Source organism: Brassica napus, chromosome C5 (genome assembly GCF_020379485.1).
Source record: "Brassica napus cultivar Da-Ae chromosome C5, Da-Ae, whole genome shotgun sequence".
Classification (NCBI taxonomy): Eukaryota; Viridiplantae; Streptophyta; class Magnoliopsida; order Brassicales; family Brassicaceae; genus Brassica; species Brassica napus.
Window position 1 is genome coordinate 20,540,762 of NC_063448.1, and position 22,074 is coordinate 20,562,835.

General features: G+C 34.5%; 2 protein-coding genes and 1 pseudogene across 4 annotated transcripts; 2 read left to right on the top strand and 1 right to left on the bottom strand.

Annotated features, from left to right (window-relative positions):
• Positions 1 to 613: 613 nt before the first annotated feature.
• On the top strand, positions 614 to 2,869 carry LOC106398082 (annotated as a pseudogene).
• A 1,520-nt stretch (positions 2,870 to 4,389) lies between these two features.
• Positions 4,390 to 6,826, top strand: LOC106397469 (WD repeat-containing protein 74-like). Of its 2 annotated transcripts, none has more exons than XM_013838052.3 (12): positions 4,390 to 4,607; positions 4,678 to 4,808; positions 4,893 to 4,922; positions 5,008 to 5,123; positions 5,205 to 5,384; positions 5,448 to 5,511; positions 5,578 to 5,685; positions 5,773 to 5,926; positions 6,020 to 6,109; positions 6,196 to 6,251; positions 6,334 to 6,391; positions 6,470 to 6,826. In XM_013838052.3, the coding sequence occupies exons 1-12, from the start codon at positions 4,526 to 4,528 to the stop codon at positions 6,709 to 6,711; spliced, it is 1,311 nt and encodes a 436-aa protein (XP_013693506.1). In that variant the 5' UTR covers positions 4,390 to 4,525; the 3' UTR covers positions 6,712 to 6,826. The 2 variants fall into 2 exon arrangements, with proteins under 2 accessions (XP_013693506.1, XP_013693507.1); XM_013838053.3 differs by having other exon boundaries at positions 4,678 to 4,793.
• On the bottom strand, positions 6,749 to 9,236 carry LOC106397470 (ER lumen protein-retaining receptor A). 2 transcript variants are annotated; one of them, XM_013838054.3, is made up of 6 exons: positions 8,931 to 9,236; positions 8,447 to 8,712; positions 7,691 to 7,806; positions 7,241 to 7,314; positions 7,100 to 7,163; positions 6,749 to 7,015 (listed from the first exon to the last, which is right to left on the bottom strand). In XM_013838054.3, exons 1-6 carry the CDS (start codon positions 9,019 to 9,021, stop codon positions 6,979 to 6,981), a joined length of 648 nt encoding a protein of 215 aa, XP_013693508.1. In that variant the 5' UTR covers positions 9,022 to 9,236; the 3' UTR covers positions 6,749 to 6,978. The 2 variants fall into 2 exon arrangements, with proteins under 2 accessions (XP_013693508.1, XP_048614874.1); XM_048758917.1 differs by having other exon boundaries at positions 8,447 to 8,792; positions 8,931 to 9,047.
• Between the last annotated feature and the right edge of the window lie 12,838 nt (positions 9,237 to 22,074).

Below are 22,074 nucleotides of genomic sequence, written 5' to 3' on the forward strand. Positions count from 1 at the left end.
TATTTTTATTTATTTAGAAAAATATTTATTTTTACGGATTGAATCGAATATCCGTTTAAGATATAAAAAAATTTCGGATATCCAGACACCAAATATCTTAGTTGCTACGGATGGAATCGAGTCAGATAATAATTGGACGAAACATATCACATATATCTCAAAAAACTCGGATATTCAATTTGTGTCCATCCCTTGCATTAGGAGAGGATAATCTACTAATATATTTTATATGAAAAGAAATCAATGTATTTCTTTGTTTGAAATGTAAATTTAATCACAACTTACAAGTGGTGGTAGAAGTTGAAAGCTGAAAAATGCTTGAAAAGAGAACGAGAGCATGAATACAAAACAGAAATCAAAAGCACAGGGAAGCCGATGTAAGAACAATAAAAATGGTCAGTAGCGAAATAATCAAACTCGAGACGCAGACTTTTTAGAAAGGTAGTATCATCGGTTGACTCCGTCAAAAGAATCAACCAAAATTGATTTACACAGCAAACGCAAGTGGGTTGAATTTAAGTCGATTGTTTTATCCAAATTGTCTAGGATTAAACTACTAATTAGTCTCATCCACTAACAATGTTATTATCGATAAGAGTTTTTTTTTTTTTTGTAAAATCAAGTCGTCGTCACTTGGCCATAGTCGGCCACATGTGCCATTTTAATTGGTTTGATGACATGTAATTATCTTCTTGTTTAAAATAGCTTCGAGCAAAAAATTCTTGGAACACGTTTCTTCTTCTTCGCAGCGGTTACTCTCAAGCTCGCAGAGGTAAAGCTTCTTCGATGTCCCTAAAATACAGAGATTGATAATCCCAAATCGTCTCCGGTATTCTTGATAATTTAGCTAGATTAGTCCTGATCTAGTTACAAAGATTCATCCATGATTTTTCAAGTTTTCGCAATATAGATCTGAGATTTTCGTAAAACCTTTTGATAGATCTGATTTACGGGATGAGATCGAATGTAATTCTTGTTACAAGTAGCTATATCGTTCTTGCTGGTTGATTTGGCATGTGTGGTGCTAACTTGAGAAGGCACAGACTGTTTGCAGATAAGCTATAATGGGAGGAGGATTTAGAGTATTGCATCTGGTGAGGCCATTCTTGCCTTTTCTCCCAGAGGTGCAGAGTGCTGACAGGAAGATTCCATTCAGGGAGAAAGTCATCTACACAGTCATCTCCCTCTTCATCTTCCTCGTCTGCAGCTCTCTTGTAAGTATACAGTATTTGTGATGATTTGAGCTATTGAGTGATTCAAGAATTGTTGTCTCATGTGTTGTGTGTTTCTTGTAGGAATGGTGCTCAGAAGCTTCTTGGGATTTTGATTGCCATTGGTGAAGCTGTTGCTTATGTTCTTTCTGGAATGTACGGTCCTGTTGGTCAGCTTGGTGTTGGAAACTCTATTCTCATCATCCTCCAGCTTTTCTTTGCTGGGATCATCGTTATCTGCCTCGACGAGCTTCTTCAAAAGGGTTATGGGCTTGGCTCTGGGATCTCTCTTTTCATTGCAACCAATATCTGGTATGTTAAAAAGCTTTAGTCTTTTATGCGAGAGATTGTTTTTAGATGCATAAAGTTTTCAACTTTTGTTGTGGTGACGCAGTGAAAGCATTATCTGGAAATCATTTAGTCCTACAACAATCAACACTGGTCGTGGAGCTGAGTTCGAAGGCGCTGTGATAGTGTGATCGCCTTGTTCCATATGCTGATAACCAAATCCAATAAGGTTGCTGCGCTCAGACAAGCTTTCTACAGACAAAACCTTCCCAATGTTACCAACTTGCTTGCAACGGTCTTGATCTTCCTGATCGTTATCTATTTCCAAGGGTTTCGTGTTGTGTTGCCTGTGAGATCAAAGAGTGCCCGTGGCCAACATGGCTCTTACCCGATCAAGCTGTTCTACACCTCCAACATGCCAATCATTCTCCAATCTGCTCTCGTCTCAAACCTCTACTTCATCTCTCAGGTACTTCCTTTTGTTTCCGCATAAAGGATTTTAGGAAAGAACCTTTATCTAATACAATTTGCATATCCGCCTTGTCAACAGCTACTCTACAGGAAGTTCAGTGGAAATTTCTTTGTAAACCTATTAGGGCAGTGGAAAGAATCAGAGTACAGTGGGCAATCTATACCAGTTAGTGGTCTTGCTTACTTGATCACAGCTCCAGCAAAGTAAATGTTCAATTACTAATGTCCCCATCAACACAATGATAACTCAGTTTTCAGTTCTCTGAATATATGTTTTCTATGGTTACAGCTTCGCCGAGATGGCAGCTCATCCGTTCCATGCTCTGTTCTATATCGTCTTCATGCTCACCGCTTGTGCCCTATTCTCAAAGACTTGGATTGAAGTCTCCGGGTCTTCTGCTAGAGACGTAGCCAAGCAGCTCAAGGTATTGTTGAAACCCGATTCCATTGACAAAAAGTTTTTTAACACTGTCCAGGTCTGGGAACTCACTTGATTGGAATATAAAAAAATGATTAGGAACAACAAATGGGTGATGCTGGGACACAAAGAGTCTAACTTGCAGAAGGAGCTGAACCGTATATCCCAACGGCAGCTGCTTTTGGAGGAGTTTGCATCGGTGCACTCACTGTTTTGGCAGATTTCATGGGAGCCATTGGGTCAGGGACTGGAATCTTACTAGCTGTGACACGATTATATATCAGTACTTTGAAACTTTTGAGAAGGAAAAAGCGAGTGAGCTTGGCTTCTTTGGCTTCTGAATGAATCGAGTCTTGTAAAAGATTAAATTTTGTTGAGACTAGTGAGAAACTCTTATGTGTCCACTGTAAGATTCAATAGACGATCAAACTGGTATATACTTTTTGATTAACCAACAGATTTACCTCCGTTAGTACGTTAAGTTCTGTGTTATTATTTTCCTACAATATTTACACACTGGTACCCTTTTAACATGTTTGACAAAGAACAGAGAGATCTTAACATGTAACCTTTTGAAAGGAAAAGAAAATCATTAAGTAGTTCTATTCCTACCTTGACATATGAAGCATATTTTTTTTGACTCAGTTCATGTTCTATGCCAACCTTGACAGTCTTTCCATATGGTGGTGGCACAGACTCAGTATTCCTTCATGGCTTTGCGACATCGAATCGAATACTATATTTATTTGGCGATCCTGACTTTGAGATTTAGTATCGAATGCCACCTCAAGCTAGGGCAACTTCCTCACACCTCAATTGACATAGGCTTAATAGTCTTATATGTCAATAAATTATGATCCATATCAGCAACACAAAATAAAGTGAACACTTTTAAATCCAAAACAATAATGTTCATGAAATGTGATGAGATTTTGAGAGAAAAAATTGTCAAGAGTGCTGCTTTTGTTCTTTCAAAACAATTAATTAAATAGGAAATTCTCTTAAGAACATTTTGGTGGGATATGAAAATTTCCCAAAGCCGGCACAAATATTAGAGAAATTCTTGGGTTCACCTCTAGATTCACCAACCAATAGTGTTTGAGTATTTGATATTTGATATCTTTTAAAAAATGAAACAAAATTGAATTTACAAATAAGATTATATTTTTAAAATAAAACAATAAAAATACATAAAAATAGTTACAAAAAATAAATAAATAAATATTGATAAACTTTTAGCAAAATACTAAATCCTATACCCTAAATCCTAAACTTCAAACCCTAAATTCTAAACCAAAAATCTTGGATAAACCGTAAACCATTAGAAAATTTTAAACCCTAAATCATACATCAAAAACTAAATCTTAATAACACTAAACCCTAAACCCTTGGATAAATCCTGGACCCTTGGATAAATCATAAACTCTAAATCAAAAATATTTAAAATTAAACCCTATAGTTTATGATTTATCCAAGGGTTTAGAGTTTACCCAAGGGTTTAGGGTTTACCCAAGGGTTTAGGATTTAGTGATTAGGATTTAGGGTTTAGTGTTAGTAAAATTTAGTTTTTAATGTATGATTTAGGGTTTAAGATTTTCCAACGGTTTAGAGTTTATCCAAAGTTTAAAGTTTGATGTTTAGGGTTTAGGGTTTAAGATTTAGGGTATAGGGTTTAGTATTTTGCTGAAGATTTAACAATATTAATTTATTTATTTTTTGTAACTATTTTTATGTATTTTTATTATTTTATTTTAAAAATATAATATAATTTGGATATTCAATTTTATTTCATTTTTTAAAAGATATCAAATATCAAATACTCAAACACTATTGGTTGGAGGTTCACCCCTAAGAATTTCTCCAAATATTATATATCTCAAGACTCCGGTAATGCTTGCCTAATATTTTGGTAGTGAAACCTTCTAGACGAATGAGAGAGACCTAAGCATTGGCCCCAAGAATCTAAGTACAGTATTGTCGCGGTTTAGCTAACCCAAAAAAAAACCCGACTCCGGTAGGAAGATAAACTTGGTAGTTGTTTAATTCAGTGTAGAAGAGTCGAATCGTAGGGTTTTAGAAAAAAAGGTTTACTCTTCTCCATCGTCGCGCATCTGCAACTCGGAGTAAACTTACAGAAATGCCTCGAGTCATCTCCAACGAGACCCTCGGCTGCCCTCCGATCCGTACTTTAACCTTTGATTCTCTCGGCTTAATCAAAGGTCCCCACTTTCCCTCCCTCCTTTTCTCTCATATACTGAAGCTATTTTTTTTTTCAATGCGATGTTGCAGTGACTGAAGCTCGAGGTAAAGAGAGAGGCACCCCGACTGTAGTCAACACATGGGGGGAGATGAATGCTTCCAGATGCGTTCTTGCCGCTTCCATGGATGACCGTCTAAACAACCCGGTAAAACAAAAAAAGGTTTCATCCTTTTAATGCTTATGATGAGCTCTGCTTGAAGCTTAGTTGAAAAGCTCATCACTTTTTGTATTCTTTTAATTGCAGCTTTTGGCTGTGGCGAGAAAAGATGGCAACGTATGTGTTAATCCTTACTCTTAAGCTATCTGTAATTTGTAACTTTTCTCCGTAGCCGAGCTAACTAGCTATGTCCGTTTTATAGGTTGAGGTTCTTAATCCTTGTAATGGTGATCTTCACTTTGCATACTCTGTGTTTGGTGATAACGAAATCTCCGGCCTGCACTTATTCAGAAAGCAAAAAGAAGATCAAACTGAAAAGTATGTAACAGTTTCTTCAACCTATCACCAGTTAATTTTGTGCTGTGATTGACGTTTCTCAACAAAACTTGGTGTTATTAGGTCTTGCACATTGCTTACATGCACGAAAAAGGGAGATGTGAGCCTCAGAACAGTTCAGTTTCCTGATGCACGTGCTGATTCTTCAGATGACGCTGCTCCCAAAACTTGGAAAGCATGTGGTTCTGGTGAACTATTGGTTGGTAAAGTGGACGGGACTGAGAACTTCGGCTTGTTCGGAGGGTTAGTAGCTAAAAACTTTGTTCGTTATATCTAGGTTTGGTTTGAAACAAGTGTTTAATGCAGGAAACGTGTTGAAGTCAATATATGGGATCTTGAACAATGTACTAAGATCTGGAGCGCAAAATCTGTGAGTTTCTTCTCAACCAAAGCCTTCAGTTAATGTCTCTTTCTAACCAATCTCTGCTTGGTGCAGCCTCCCAAAGACAATCTCGGGATCTTCACGCCAACCTGGTTCACTTGTGCTGCATTCATGAGCAACGAAGATCACCGTAAATTTGTCACTGGAACCAAGTCTCACCAGGTTAATACAATCAATGAAGTTTCTTTTCTTACTGCCACCAGATTTTTATCGCTGTGTCCAGGTTACTCACTATTTTTCTTGAGACAGGTTCGTCTTTATGATGTTTCTGCTCAACGTAGACCGGTCATGTCCTTTGATTTCCATGAGACTGCTATTACAGCAATCACCGAAGACCCAGACGGTCATACTGTCTATGTCGGGAATGCTTCTGCTGACCTCGCTGCCTTTGATATACGAACAGGTTGGTTGATTGATTCTCTCTACAAACGTACCATCGTAAAACAATGTTGCTGTATCGAAAAGGTAATTAATCAGTCAATAATCTCTGTTGCAGGAAAGCTGTTGGGAAGCTTTTTAGGAAAGTGTTCTGGAAGCATAAGATCAGTTGTTAGACATCCACATCATCAAGTGATAGCTTCTTGCGGTAAGATGCTTTCTGTTGCGCACAACTTCAAAATCCATATGCGTTTCAGCAATCTCATGTGTGTTTTGTTTTACTGGCTTGTTCAGGGCTAGACCGATATCTACGGGTTTATGACGTGAAGACACGTCAACTCATCTCTGCGGTACGCTCTTTGACATGGAAGGTGTGATGTGTTTTGGGTTAATCAGAAATCATGTTTCACTCATCACACTGTTTTGTTCCAGGTTTTCTTGAAGCAGCATCTTACAGGTCTCGTCTTTGACTCAGGCTTTAGTGGAGAAGGTTAGTTCTTCTTTTGGCCGTTGACGTTATCACATACGTTAGTATGTTTGTTGATTTGATTCTTTATGGTCGAGGCAGAGATAGCCGTCGCAAACACGGTGGTTGAGGCTGAAACAGAAGAGACCATGGAGCAGGAAGGTCAAGAAGAAGAGAATGGTGATGAAACAGAGGAGGCTCCTGTGAAGAGAAAGAAGTCAAAGAAAGAGAAACGTAGTAGAGAAAAAGTCTCCGAGGGTGAAGAGATAGACAAGCTAAGAAGCAAGAAGACTAGTTTTCTAAGTTTTTTTCCAAAAACATTGCTTTTGTACTTGCTTTTCTAATCTGAGCTATAGTTTTGAACAACACTTCAACGAAGAGTTTTGATTCAACCTCCACGTGTAATTCATACTCTGAAAAGTTAACAATGTCCATTAAGAAGGTAAAGCACTTCTTAAACAACAATGCTGCATCATTCTCCCTGTTAGATTGTAACAACTAACAATAGGGAGAAACCAAATACCAACCCTGTCTATTTTCGTTTTTTCAAGTGTCACTGTCTATGTAATTTCCTGAACTTTGACACTCTTACAAAATTTGTCCGGTTCTGCTCAAGCCGGAAGCTTCAGTTTAGTATTGGTTTTCCAGCTAGAATGAAACAGAAAGGGATACGAAGTCAGTCAGTCGCTATAAAAGATTTGGAGAGATTTCAGACTGGTGAGGTTTATTTACCTCAAGTAGTAGTAGTAGAAGAAATCCGCATAGAGAGCAGTTTGGACAAGACCGGACACACAAGCTGGAAAATTGCAAATATGTCAACAACCAAATAGTGTAGAATGTAATTTGGTGCTTCTTTGTTGAAACATTGTTTACCGATCCATCTAGTGAAATGATCTTCTGTGAAATATCGATAGATCCAGTTGATGATATATAATCCACGATACGCCCTGCAGGTTAAGTTATTTCCCACTCAGACTCCCGTACAAACAAAATGCATAACAAAAGTAATCCTGTCTGATCTCTTTCATATATATATATAAAAACAGCATAACCTCAAACTTATAAGGAAAACGGTTGTATAGACTTTTGAGATACAGGTACTGATTTTAAGAGTCTTTGTGTTTCTCATTGATCAATTTAACAAGTGTCAGACACGGTATGTCAAGAAGAAAGAGAACAATTCTAAACAAACCCAACATATCATATTACAATAACATCATTGCAGGACCAGGTAATAGTCATATGCTATATCAACAGTCAGTTCCAAAATGTGAAGCCAGTAGATCAAGCAAGCAAAAACATATATCTGGAAAGAATACGTACCCAAGAAAGAGAACATATTGTCCAGTCAAATTGTCCACATTCCCACTTCTCTGTAGCATAACCAACTGGGGAAGGATAGCAACTGCCTCCAAGTATATTGAAAAGGCCCAGAACACCTACAATGGTTCCAAATTCAAATGATGAGCATATTGCACTACGATTCTCACTATCAATACACACAGGCCACATTGTTGCAATACTACTTCAAAATATAGCTCGGAGTGAAGGCAGTTGCAAAGATAAAAGTTTTACGAGGGCACATTCGCTAAATGTTTTTGGTGATTTGAATAAAGAGTTACTATAGTTGAATCTGACAAGATAATCAAAGAACATTTTGACAAGAAAAGTAACATCGAGATGCTGGTCACATAAAGCCATGTCCACCTTCTGGAAGTAAATTTTATCATACTAACACATGTAGTACAAATTTTTAAACAAGCTTTAGCAGCAAAGTTTCAAATAAGACTATAAAATACAGAGTCCAAATCAGTTCAGAAAGGAGTTCTGATCAATTCTTTCTACCAACAGCCAAGAACATTAAATGATATAACATATCCATCATAATCACCAAAGCACTTGGTGTTTAAGAAATGGTTAAGCAGTATGACGATCACCATATCTAAGTGTGAACGAATGAACCATAAAGAAGTAAACCTTTCGGTGCCAATTACCACCTAAACTATGGTTGAGGTATTCGCTTTTGCACGTCTCTACAAACTATAAGTACAAAAGCATGAGAAGCTCAGGTGAGAATACCTCTTGGAATGTGAATATCTCATGCAGGAGAAGCGCCAACACAAAACATGCTAACACAACGTACTGATGACGAAATGTATCAAGGTCCTTATCGTACGACTTCCGGACAAGTGGATGCCTACGCATACACCAAACGATAGCCAGCGAGCTAGCAATGAAGACAACCTTCATCACGCTGTTGTAGAGAGACACGTAATCCGTGAACAGATCCAAGTACCGAGTCAAGAACACAAGCGCATATAGCTCCTGCGTCTTCAGAGAGATTCCTACCCAATCCAAAATTCAAATTCATATGAGCATTTCCACTCCGTAAATCATCATTTCGCATTCTTCCATCAAACCTAATCTAAAATGAGATAAATCGATCATTCATTCATACGAGCTCGAATAGGATTGATATAAGATTTGCATTGTAAACGATAACTAACAGGTCAAAGCAATGCGAGATTGTCTTCGAAAGCATACACAAGGGAAGAGAACTCACCGGCGCAGGATTTCGTCGCGTAGATTTTGAGGAGAAGGATTAAGATACTCATCAAGTGAGTCATATCGCCGGCGAATCTAAAGATATTCATCGTTGACCAGAAGACGAAGGAGACGGACTCGACGACGATAACAGTATTTTCCGGGAATCCAGAAACCCAGAGCGAGAAAGAGAGAGGTTGCACGTTTCAGGTTTTTCTGATGACGTGGCAATCCTTAACGTCTGCGCTCACTTACTAAACCTCCAAAACAGGTCCTTCTCGATTCGATTAATTGCTAATTGTTTCCTAAATTGGATAAATAATTACCAATAGCTTTTTTAAGTGGAAAGTTGGTGTTATCTGCTACGTCGCACCGTCTTAAAGTAGAATGCGCCAGCTTTTTATGGGTCTATATTGCATCAAATTACGCCATGTGTCCAACCAACAGTGATGTGGCAGCTACGTACGTACTCATGGTGTGGAGGTCTTAACATATTTTAGTTACTCGTGCTCCACGTGTTCTATATAATTTTAAAAAGCAGTTACAGATGTCTCGGTTAGTTAGATGGACCGGCTCGGCTAATAGCTGTTTATTAATGGATATGGGCCTTTCAGTTATTATTTATTAAGCCCTCATACAAGTATTTTCATAAAATAAATCATCAAACAGTTTTAGAAACAATTTTTATGGTGCATATTATTTTGAATAGTTGTATGTTTTCACACTAGTTCACACTAGCATTACAAACTATGACATAGATGATTTTATAACCGATTTTTTTTTTTTTTTTTTTTTTTTTTTTTTTTTTTTTTTTTTTATGATAATTCATGTCTGACGACACCATTTTAAATCGGGATAGTTTTACATGTACCATACTGAAACACTTATATAAGTCTTTTTGTGTAATGTGTACATTCCGCTTTTTTCCAAGACTCAAAAATCATATTTTTTACATCATTTGTTTTATTTTAATTTCTATTTAAGATTTTTTGCATACGATAGTACAAATATTTATATAATTTATCTTGATTATATAGAAGTAGCATTAAATAAAACTAGTTCAACCCATAAAAAAAATACAGTATTTGGTAATTGGTTATAAATTTCAAATGACAATAAATATCATCTAGAATAGAATAGTGAAAACATCACTTATTTAGTTATTTTACGACATAAAATATTCTTTTAAACACCAAATAAATTAAAACAGAGGGAGTGATATAAAAACTTTAATGAAGCCTCAATAAAACCAAACCACTGAACCGAAAGGGTCCTATTGTTGTCTTTTAATGTGTTTTTTTTTTCGTGGGAACAAGTTGTGTCAAGGGTTAATTAGCCAACTAATCTTAGTGAAATTGGAATATAGGTTTACCAAGTCGTTAAAAAATATGAGCGGTATATGTTTTTCACAAGGTACTTGTGATTTGCGTATACATATTAGGTAAAAACTATGTTTATTTTCCCCATATACTTGGTTTACGTGTACATAATAAGTAGACAACTATTTTTGTTTTTCCATATACTTGGTATACTTAGTTTTTTTTTTTGAAGCTCTTTTACTATTAAAATGTACTTGGTATACTTAGTTACTTGGTTCTATATGTGAAATTACGAACATTTTGTCCTACTTTTTCTGAATTTGGATTTTCTGTGCTATTCCGCTGAATCAAATCAGAATGGTATTCAGTGACTCACTTCGACGTTCAAAACTTCGTTTTTTCTGGGAAGAGTCAAACATGAATGACGTCGAACGTGATGACTCATGAACTATGGGACACGTAAAACTAAACATGTTTTTCTTTATCGTTAGTCAAATAAAACTAATACAGCAAGGCATGACTAATGCTTCTTCGGTAGATACCGTGGTCGGTCCGATTTTGCTCCTTTTATTATGATTTTCAAAATCAACTGTATCATTTTCGCATAATGATTTTTATTAGTAGAAACTGGGGATTAGCAAAATAATAAACGATGATAATGTAAATGCTTTTAGAATGGTTCATGACTTGATTACACTAAAGGAAACTTTTTGACTTTCTATTACATCTTTCTATTACATCTACAGACACTTCTTACATGTGACACACTTTATTGTGGACCAGCGACAGATTGTGGACAATTTTGCCTTTAATGGAAACGACACTTGTAGATGGGTGATTTGTGGACGAGTGATGTGTGGTTGGGTGATTTGTGGACGGGTGATGAGTAATGTGTGGACGGGTGATGAGTAATGTGTGGACATGTGATGTTAATGTGTTTATAGTAGATAACGTGGACAAACTCTCTGTTTTGATTCCATAAATCTATACAACAATATGTGGACATGGGCTCATATTACTAAAATTATACTATAAAACGTGGACACGAACTCTGTTATCTCCAACACAAGCACTTGGCTTCTTCAGCCCAATTGATAAATTATCTGCAATTAAAATTTAATCAAGATGAGAAAGAGATGATATTGTGAGTATGAGCGGAGAGAAAAATCGAAGAAGCATTTACCTTTTGTCGAAGAGTAATAGGTCTTGCATGTCAGAGATTTCCGATATAAGGAATTTGCGTTTTCTCATGATGTGGATGGATGTAAATTTGATTAGAACTGAATTTAGATCCCGAGATGATGAATGGAATCGAAAGTATATTGTCCATGTCCACAACTAATTTATAATTCTGTTAAGATGTTCATGTCCACAACAAATTTATAATTCTGTTATCCACGCTTTGGTATCCACGTCCACATTTAGTTTTGTTTACACATTAATATATATATAATATATATATATATATATATGAAAATGGATCTTAAAAGATAGATAATTTTATATAAACTTTATTATGACAATTATTTTTTTTAATATATTTTAGAACTTGAGATAAAAGTAAAAAAAACATAAAGTAGAATACGAAAGATAATAAAAAGAAATAAGAAGAAGAGAGAAGTTCTCTTTAGTTGAGGGTCATAAGAGTCTTTTTGACAAAAAAAAGTGTGTCTCAAGTGACAAGTGTCTTGTAATGTAATTTGAATGTGTGAAAGTGTCTCTAGATATAAAAAATTCATGGTTTATTTTGTGATTTTATTTGAAGCTCCTTTGAAATGGCTTTATTTTGTGATTTTATTCGAAGCCTTAGTAATATATATTAGAGAGTTTAATATTATATCATAGAATGTAGATATTGTTCAATCGAAAAAGCTTATTTACCATCCGATATTATAAAATTTAAACAATTTATTTATTAGGGTTTCCTAGATTGAAAAATTATGTAATTTCAATATGAAGCTCTCTCATTGGTCCTGGAAAAGAAAAACTTAATATCGTCTGATAGATTATGGGAAATCATCTAATTTCTACATCAACATGGACCAACGGTCCCGATCAGTCATAAACACGTCACATGTACGAAAACATTCATCAACTAGTAAGAGATTCAATTTCCATACACGAATTTTGTTTTCATTTATTTTTATATAAATATTTTGTTTTCATTATAATATATATGTGTCTATCAATTTTTAAAACATAATAAATTTACGGTATATTTTTTTCATTGAATAGATTGTTTCAAAATTTCACATGTATTTGTATCTTCTTCTATATATATATTCGGATTATTATTTCATTATTAAAATCGTAACTATATATATAAAGATTAGTAAAATATTGTTTTACTGTCATATTCAAAGATATTGTAACATTTTACAAATTTAGAAAGTTTTAAAAAAATTAAACTTTTCGCTTCATAGATTTATATTATCGAGTAAATAATTAAAAATTTAGTTTTTGTTTAATTTTTAAAATAAACTATATAGTTTAAAATTTGTTTTCATTGGTTTAAGGTAGTAAAGATTAATCATTATTAGATAATATAATTTTTGTTATTTTAAAAAAAATCTTCATAATTTTAAAAGTTAACATCGACAAATATTTAAATATTTAACATATGGAGGTATAGTATTACAACATTAAATTATATATATATATATATATATATATATATATATATTTAATTTATATTATCTATAAATCCAATGGATCATATATTGTTTAAATCCAATTATTGATAGCCCAATAAAAATTTCTGGTAGGCCCAAAATTTAAATGATAAAATTAGAGATTAAATGTAACATGACTTTCTAGGAATAAGTCCATTAAGTCCATTTTTTTAAAAATCACACATGAATCAAGGTTGTGACTTCTATTTTAATATATAAGATTGACATAATTTTCGTTAGTCAAACATGACGGAAAATGAGTTGTCGTTAGCCGGTAACGTCGTTAGCCGGTAACAGAGAATCGGCCAATTCCTACATCAACATGGACCAACAGTCTCGATCAATACATAAACGTTTCACCTGTGCAAAAACATACATCAATTAATACAAAATTTAAATTCAATATATAAACTTTTGAAATATGGTTTTAATATACATTGATCTAATTTCCGCTAGTTAAACATTAAGAAAGATAAATTATTTGTCACATTTTGATTAAGTGAGATTTTTATTGTATTATGTGATAATTAAACCGTATTACCTGGTAATTGACTGCGAATAATGAACTTTTTAGGCTAAACAATTTTGTTCTCGTAGAATTTCAGTTAGCTTTTTCTTGAATTGTTGGTCTTCGACATAAACTCTAAGACGGAGAAGACAACAGAGGACAAAATCGAACGGAGAGAAACGAGAATGTCTAGCCTAGACATTCTCGTTTCTCTCCGTTCGATTTTGTCCTCTGTTGTCTTCTCCGTGTTTGATAACCTAGACATTTTTCGTTTCTCTCTATTAGATTATGTCATCTGATGTCTTCTCTGTGTTAGGGTTTATGCCGAAAACCAAAAATTCAAGAGAAAAGGTAACTGATGAATTACAGAAGAAAAAAATATTTTAGCCTAAATAATTTATTATTTTCAATCAATTATCACGTAATACGGTTTAATTACCACGTAATACAATAAAAACCTCACTTAATCAACAAGCGACAAATAGTTTATCTTTCGTAATGTTTGACTAGCAAAAATTAGGTCAATGTATGTTAAACCCCGATTTTAAAAGTTCATGTATTGAATTTGAATTTTGTATTAGTTGATGTATGTTTTTGCATAGGTAAAATGTTTATGTATTGATCGGGACCTTTGGTCTTTGTTGATGTAGGAATTGACCGATTTCTTGTTAGTGGTTAACGACAAGTTATTTTTCGTCATGTTTGACTAACGGAAATTAGGTCAATGTATGTTAAAACCAAATTTTCAAAGTTCATGTGTGGAAATTGAATTTTTTACTAGTTGATGTATGTTCTCGCACATGGGACGTATTAATGTACTGATCGGGACCGTTGGCCTGTGTTGATGTAGAAATTGGCCGATTTCCCGATATATTATAGAGCAACATGAGGTGGCATTATGTAAAACTTATAATGTGTTATGTGTTTACTAAAATATTGGGATCAGTATGTTGTAGGGGGGGGGGGTAACCCACAAATTGATAGATGATGGATCCTAGGCCTACAACCTGAAAACAAAGAGAAGAGGTTTTTATACAAATAAAAATAAATATGAATATGAATCAGGATGATGGGCGAAATGAATGTTATGCTATTGGTATGAAAACAAAGTAAAGGATAGTTAGATGGAAATGAGATATTTGTTTCTGGATGTGTATCACTCTCAGCAAGGATCAATGGATGGAAGATGAATGAAGATAGAACCGGTCTTGCTGGATGTGTATCACTCTCAAGATCGGTTAGTGGGTAGAAATGGATTGATGTACACCACAAAGATCTATGGAAGAGATCCTTGATAAGTCAGATTGCTCCAGAGTTGCTTCTCACACACTCAAAAGACTTAGAACAATAGTTTTGACAAAACTAGAAAAAAAAACTGATTTTCATTCATAAAAGTTCAAGGGTGATTTACAAGACAAACTAATTGAGCTTATATAGGCTAGACTTTAGGACTCTGTAACAGTCTAAAAATTATAAAAGGAAAGTAATAAAATCAAAATAATAAACTTGGAGGCAAAGGAATTGACGGCTCCATGAAAACTAGCCGTTGGAGGCTTAATGATGAGAATCTTGGCCAAATGAATGTAGATGGTGTTCTCCTTGTATCTGGACGGTTTGAGGGGGTAAGTGAGCTTCCTGGGAATCTTCTTTATGGTCAGGAAGGTGTTGGAGTTTTAATGCTTGAGACTCCAAACAAGGCAAGTTGAAGTAAATGAAGATCCGCCTGATCATCTGGGTGTTAGTGCATCTAAGGACGTCTTGGATGTTTTCTTGATGGATGGTATGATCTCCTTGCTTCCAAAGAAAAGTTTGGTTCGAGCCAAATTGAAGAGGTTGGCAATATTTCATAATTGATGTCGGTTTGGCCGGTTTTGAAAAATTGATTGCATCTTGGTTATCCCTTGACCAATTCTTCTGATTTTAGATTTTTGGAAAGCTAAGACATTCATCTTGAAGCCTATGAAAGCCGCTTCATGGCTGGGCTGAAATCCACTTCTAATGGCTGATACTTAGAACTGGACGGACTCGAAAACCTCCAGTTTGTAAAATCCATAACTTCTTCCTCCGTGAATAGTTTCTTGTAATTTCAAGCCTCAATGATGAATATTTGAGTTCTCCTTCTGTTAAAATTGGTTTCATGCCAAAATTCCTTATGGTTGTTGATATATGCGCCTTGGACTGAACCTCTGTCGCTTGTATCTCCTAGGTGGCCGGTTTGGAAGGTTTGGTGAGACTCTGGTTGAGCCACGGATTTTAGGACTACAACATCCCCTCCCTCTTGACAAGGTTTCGACCTCGAAACTGTATAACCTGCACCAAGATAGAGCAAATCAGATTTTATTCTCTTTTGAGTTCAAGAACCTTACCTTGGTATTGTTTCGGTTTGGGAGTGGGTGGTGTATCAGATGGTTCTCCTTTGAGTGGGTGGTGTATCAGATGGTTCTCCTTTGAGCAGATAAGATATGATCACGCCTATGCTCTGGACATGGTCCTTGTAGATCTTTTTGAGTTGATGGTCCTTTAGTATTTTCATAGCCTCGTTTCTGACCATCCTTGGGGCTGATTCTTCTAGCAACAAAAGATTATCCGATGGGATTTCTTTGAAGCTTTCTTCTCTGTAACCTGAAACAATGTCAACATTCTGGACAAAAAGAAAGTGCATTATATCTGTATTTAGACACTGATAAACATAATGTGAAAGCTCCAGACTTACTTTGATAGCATCCACAAGTTGAAGAATGATTTTCTTCTTTGGACAACTTGTGTTGTGTAGCTGAAACTTTTGATCTCGGTTTAGAGGTTCTTCTCTTTTCTTTATTCCTGGATCAAAACTTTCTGGAAAAGACAAGTGCATTATACCTGGATAATCAAGTGTCATGACCGTTTTAATATCAGAGAAACTTTACCTTCCTTAGGCTGAATTTGTATGGCAATGGTTCAGCATCTCTTTGGCCTAGTTTCTGATCAGCAACCGATAACATCATGGTTGATGTATTTTTTCTTTGGGCCGTGTACTCTCTCTGGTTTTCTAAACCTGTTTCACATTCTTTTGGACAAGACAAGTGCATTAATCTTGTCATGGAAATATTAAGAACATGTTGATCTAAAATGAACCTTACCATTAGAACAATCCATTGTTCAGATTTTGGTTTCCACTTGTGAGGTGGTTCATGACTGAGCTTATGGTGTGGTTCCTTCTTTGGAACTTTAGTAAGCGTATAGCTTTCATTTTTGCTCCCTACACCAAGAACACACACGCCAGTACTAGTATCTAAAGGTAGTGTTAGACACTTACCTTGGTGGGATACTCTTATGACTGGTTTTGCTTCTCTAAGCAACATGGACTGCATTGTGTCTTGAACCATCTTCTGGTCCATCACAAGGGTGGCGCCTGGTGGTTTCTCTCCTTTGAACTCATGCTCTTTAATTCCTGTTACAACACTCTTTGACAAAGACAAGTACATTATAAAATAATTTGGAACCAACAAATCAGATTGAATAAAACTATCACTCATTTTAAACAGTTCAGTTTTATTTTCTAGTGATGTTTCTTTCAATACTTGTTTAGTTGGAAGCTACAGAAAGGTGTCTTATTTTATGACATCTAAAACATGTATGATCTTTCATAATTTTAGAATTAGAAGACTTACCTTGGCTTGATGTTTCCTCCTATTTTGGGTTTAAAATGTCCTTGTTCCTTGGACAAAATTCTTTGAGAACTTTTGCTTCCAACAAGGATGTGGAGGTCGGTTTTTGTTGGACCTCAAGACCTGTCTTAGCATTCTTGGAAAAAGACAAATGACTCATACCAGTGGGAGATGATTTATAAACCAAATTATCAAGTATGACACTTACCTTATTCTTTACTTAGAACACCTTCATGTTCCGGTTTTGGAGTTGGCTTGCACAACATGTAGGGGCCGAGGCTTTTAGTCTCCTTCATGGTCACTAGCACGTAATTATTTGGAGCTGTGTGGTGTTGGAACTTCTCTACAAACTCCTTGTACATTCGGACCTTAAGGTCTCTCCAATCTAACACTTGTTGAGTGCTTTCTTTTAACCACCATTGGTAGGCATTTTGGGTAAAGGCTTGGACAGCTTGCGTCAGCCTCTTGTCCTTGGGAATTTTTTTGGACCATAGCCACTTATACATGTTCATTTCCCATATTAGATACACCTCTGAGTTCCTGCTTAAACCTGAAAACACTAAGGTGTCAGATGTATAAGCACAACTTTTGATTACTTCCCTCTTTTGGCCGATTGGTGTACTATATGGAACTGTCCATGAGGGGTCTGGTGGTTTTGGCTCAACATTATCAGTCTCAGGTGCATCTCCAGAACTATATTTTCTCTTTTGTGGTCGTTGGCCTTGTGCCTGATTTCTGACCGGATTGTTTCTTTCTTCCAACCGATCCAATTGGGCCTTTATCTTTTGAATAGTTGCCATCAGATCTTGGTTGTGTGCTGCCTCTCCCATTTCTTCCTGAAAACACTCTCAAAGATCAAGTGAAAATAAGGGAATTGATGGTCGAGCAAGAACAATGAAATAATGCAAACTATTTTACTAAACCGAGAAATATGAAAATATGGACCGACAAATGATATAAACTAAGATACAATATTTTTCTTTGGTTTACTGAATGCAATTTCGACTATATGATATGATAATAAACACAAATGTAATGAACTATGGAATGAAATATGGAAAGAAAAACTAACAATGATTTTTTTGGATTTTCTTATAATGAAACAATCAAACCACAATATGCAAATGATATAATCTAAGCTTTAAAATATTTTTTTTTCTCGTTTTTTGAATGCAGGCACGAAATAGAAAGCTAAAATATGGTATGAGAAATATTATGGGAATGATTCTTTTTGGCTTTTAATTTTTACTTGATATGCAATGCAAACAAAAATGAAACAACTTAAACGCAGATTTTTATGGCTTTTCTTTTTATGGAAACTAATGAATTCAAACAATTAGGACTATTTTTTTTTTTGAATTTTCGTGGATCAAACTATCTAACTCCTTCTTCTTTATTTTTCTTTTCTGGTTATAAAAGTGATGAACAGCAAGAACATAAATAAAATGCAGAAACAAAACTTGAAACAAAAGATAGTTTTTATGGGGTTTTCGATTTATAAAATGCAAGCAAATGAAATATGATGCAAGTATAGATATCACCTGATTCATGAACTTAAGCTCTGAAACCAAAATGTTGTAGGCATATGGGGGGGGGGGGGGGGGGGGGGGGTAACCCACGAATTGATAGATGATGGATCCAAGGCTACAACCTGAAAACAAAGAGAAGAGGTTCTTATGAGTTTTTATGATTTTAGATGTGAATAAAAATAAATATGAATATGAATCAGAATGATGGGCGAAATGAATGCTATTCTATTGGTATGAAAACAAAGTAAATGATGATAGATGGAGATGAGATCTTTGTTGCTGGATGTGTATTACTCTCAACAAGGATCGATGGATGGAAGATGAATGAAGATGGAACCGGTATTGCTGGATGTGTATCACTCTCAAGATCGGTTAGTGGTAGAAATGGATTGATGGACACCACAAAGATCTATGGAAGAGATCCTTGATAAATCAGATTGCTCCAGAGTCGCTTCTCACACACTCAAAAGACTTAGAACAATAGTTTTGACCAATCTTATAAAATACGCTATACGCTGGTCGGGCGGTGAACTACCGTATAACACTTAATTGTATATACGGATGTTTATGCGGGGTATATACGGAAAATATTCTAGAAAGAAAAATAGAATATTTGGTGATTATAGTGATAAATCTTAAATATATCACATAAATTTGTATAGTTCTAAATATTTTCTAATTTAAATAAAGAGTAAAATTTCAAATATATACTAAGATCTTTTTTTTTGTAGAAACTGGATGTAAAATAAAGAATTTCATTATAAAAAAAACATTCAGGACAATAAAATACAACATCTAAACTTTTATATTCTGCAATGGTAAAAAGATGGGTGAAACAAGGAGAGACTACACGTTCCTACAAAATATGGAATCACAAACCTAAAGTAAAGTAATTGTCTTAATTGGTCTTTTTAATTCAAGCTAAAGCTTCCAAAACATGTCAGCGTCTAAATTAACCGAACTATAAAATTCTGTACACCAAAGTTGCGTATAACGTATAGTCGGCGCATGTACGGGAATATCGGTTCGGTTTGGGTTTATTTTGGTTCGGTTTAGTTCGGTTTGGTTTAGATTTAGTTCGGTTCACTTTATTATGGTTTGGTTTTCGGTGTAGTTCTTTTTGGTTATTAATATGTTGGTAACAAAGACTTGTAAGCCTTCCAAAACCGTTTAACTAATAGACTATTTTCATCTGCTTTCGTCTTTATTGATTCTAGAAGAACTTATGTTAGATAACCTTACGTTTAGACAACGGAAATTGGGGAATATATGATGAATAAGAGAGACGGCGACAACTTTAGATGCTTATAGTTTTTAGGTTTTGCTTTTAATACGATTTTTAGGTATTACGTATTAGGATTAGAATTAGAGTATATATAATAGTAACTAGGATTTTTCCTGCGCCATGCGCAGAAATAGTAATTTTTAACATATTTTTTATTTCAAAAGAAAATTTTGATTTATATTTCAACATTATTAATTTATATTTTAACTTCAATTGTTATAAAAAATCATAAACGTATTTTTGTAATCTTATTTCTTTTGATTTGGTATAACTATTTAAATTTGATTTTATTTAAATTTTAATAAAGATAAAATTAGATTTTATAAAAATAGTTTTAATTGTATTATTGTGTTTAATGATTATTTATTTTAAATATATATATATATATATATATATATATATATATATATATCTTCCCATATAATTTTAAATATAAATATATATATATATTTACATATAAATATAAATTCTAATAAATTTGAGACTTTGTTTGTTTTAGTTAAACCGAAAAATATTTTTGTTAATTTAAACGATGAAGATGAACAGATAAATTTAAATAATGTTTAAATATTTAACTATCAATTTTTTTTGGATTAGTGTAACTTTATTTAGTTTATTTTTATTAATGTGAGATACATATATATTATTATTTTAATTGTGATATATCAATTATTAATATATTTAATAGTTTACCGTAAATAATTATTTATATGGAAAATTGACATTAATGATGATATATGAGTTATTTTTATTACCATATTTAAAATCTTTGCAAAAAAATTTAAATTTTTATAAGAAAATTTTACATCTCACAATTAATATGATGCCATGTCACTATTTTCTAAAACCATGTCATCTATTTTAAGTGTCATGTCATCTTTTTTTCAGCGAGAATGATTGTAGTGACGACATGTGTATAAATCACTTTGAAAATATAGTCTAGGGGATGTTTGCTTCATAATTGTGAACTTATAAAAATATAGAAGGTAAGGCAAAAAAAAAAACAAAACTGTAACTAAATAAATTCACAATGTTAGTATACATATATATCTATTGTTTATTAATAGATAAACATATTGGATTATCGGTTTGGTTCGGTTTAAAACCAAACCAAACCAAATCATTCGGGTTGAGTAAACATGAACCAATTGGGTTATGTAAAAATCATGGTTTGGTTTGGTTCGGTTTACCTTCGGTTTGATCGGTTCGGTTCGGTTTGGTGTTTTTGCCCACCCATAGTACTGATTTACAACACAAACTAATTGAGCTTATATAGGCTCAACCTTAGGACTCTCTAACAGTCTAAAAATGATAAAAGGAAACTAATAAAGTCGAAATAATAAACTTAGAAGCAAAGGAATTGATGGCTCCATGAAAACTAGCTGTTGGAGGCTTAATGATGAGAATATTGGCCAAATGAATGTAGATGGTGTTCTCCTTGTATCTGGACGGTTTGAGGGGGTAAGTGAGCTTCCTGTGAATCTTCTTTATGGTCTGTAAAATGCTGATGTCGTGCATAGACTGAAAGAAAAAGAGCTGTTGGAGTTTTAATGCTTGAGAGTCCAAATAAGACAAGTTGAAGTAAATAAAGATCCGCCTGACCCTCTGGGTGTTGGTACATCTAAGAACGTCTTGGATGTCTTCTGGATGGATGATATGATCTCCTGGCTTCCAAAGAAATGTTTGGTTCGAGCCAAATTGAAGAGGTTGGCAACTTTCTATAATTGATGTCGGTTTGGCCGGTTTTGGGAAATTGATTGTATCTTTGTTATCCCTTGACCAATTCTTCTGATTTTAGGCTTTCTTGAAAGCTAAGACATTCATCTTGAATCCCATGAATATTTCTGGAGAAGATCGGTTCATGGATTCGCTGAAATCCACTTCTAATAGCTGATACTCGGAGCTGGACGACTGGAAAACTTCCAGTTTGTAAAATCCATAACTTCTTCCTCCGTGAATAATTTCTTGTAATTACAAGCCTCAGTGATGAAATTTTTAGTTGGCCTTCTGTTAAAATTGGTTTCATGCCCTTTCTGTTAAAATTGGTTTCATGCCAAAATCCCTTCTGGTTGCTGAGATATGCGCCTTGGACTGAACCTATGTTGCTTGTATCTCCTAGGTGACCGGTTTGGAAATTTTGGTGAGATTCTGGTTGAGCCACGGATTTCAGGACTACAACACAATAGGAAGTATTATTAACAAT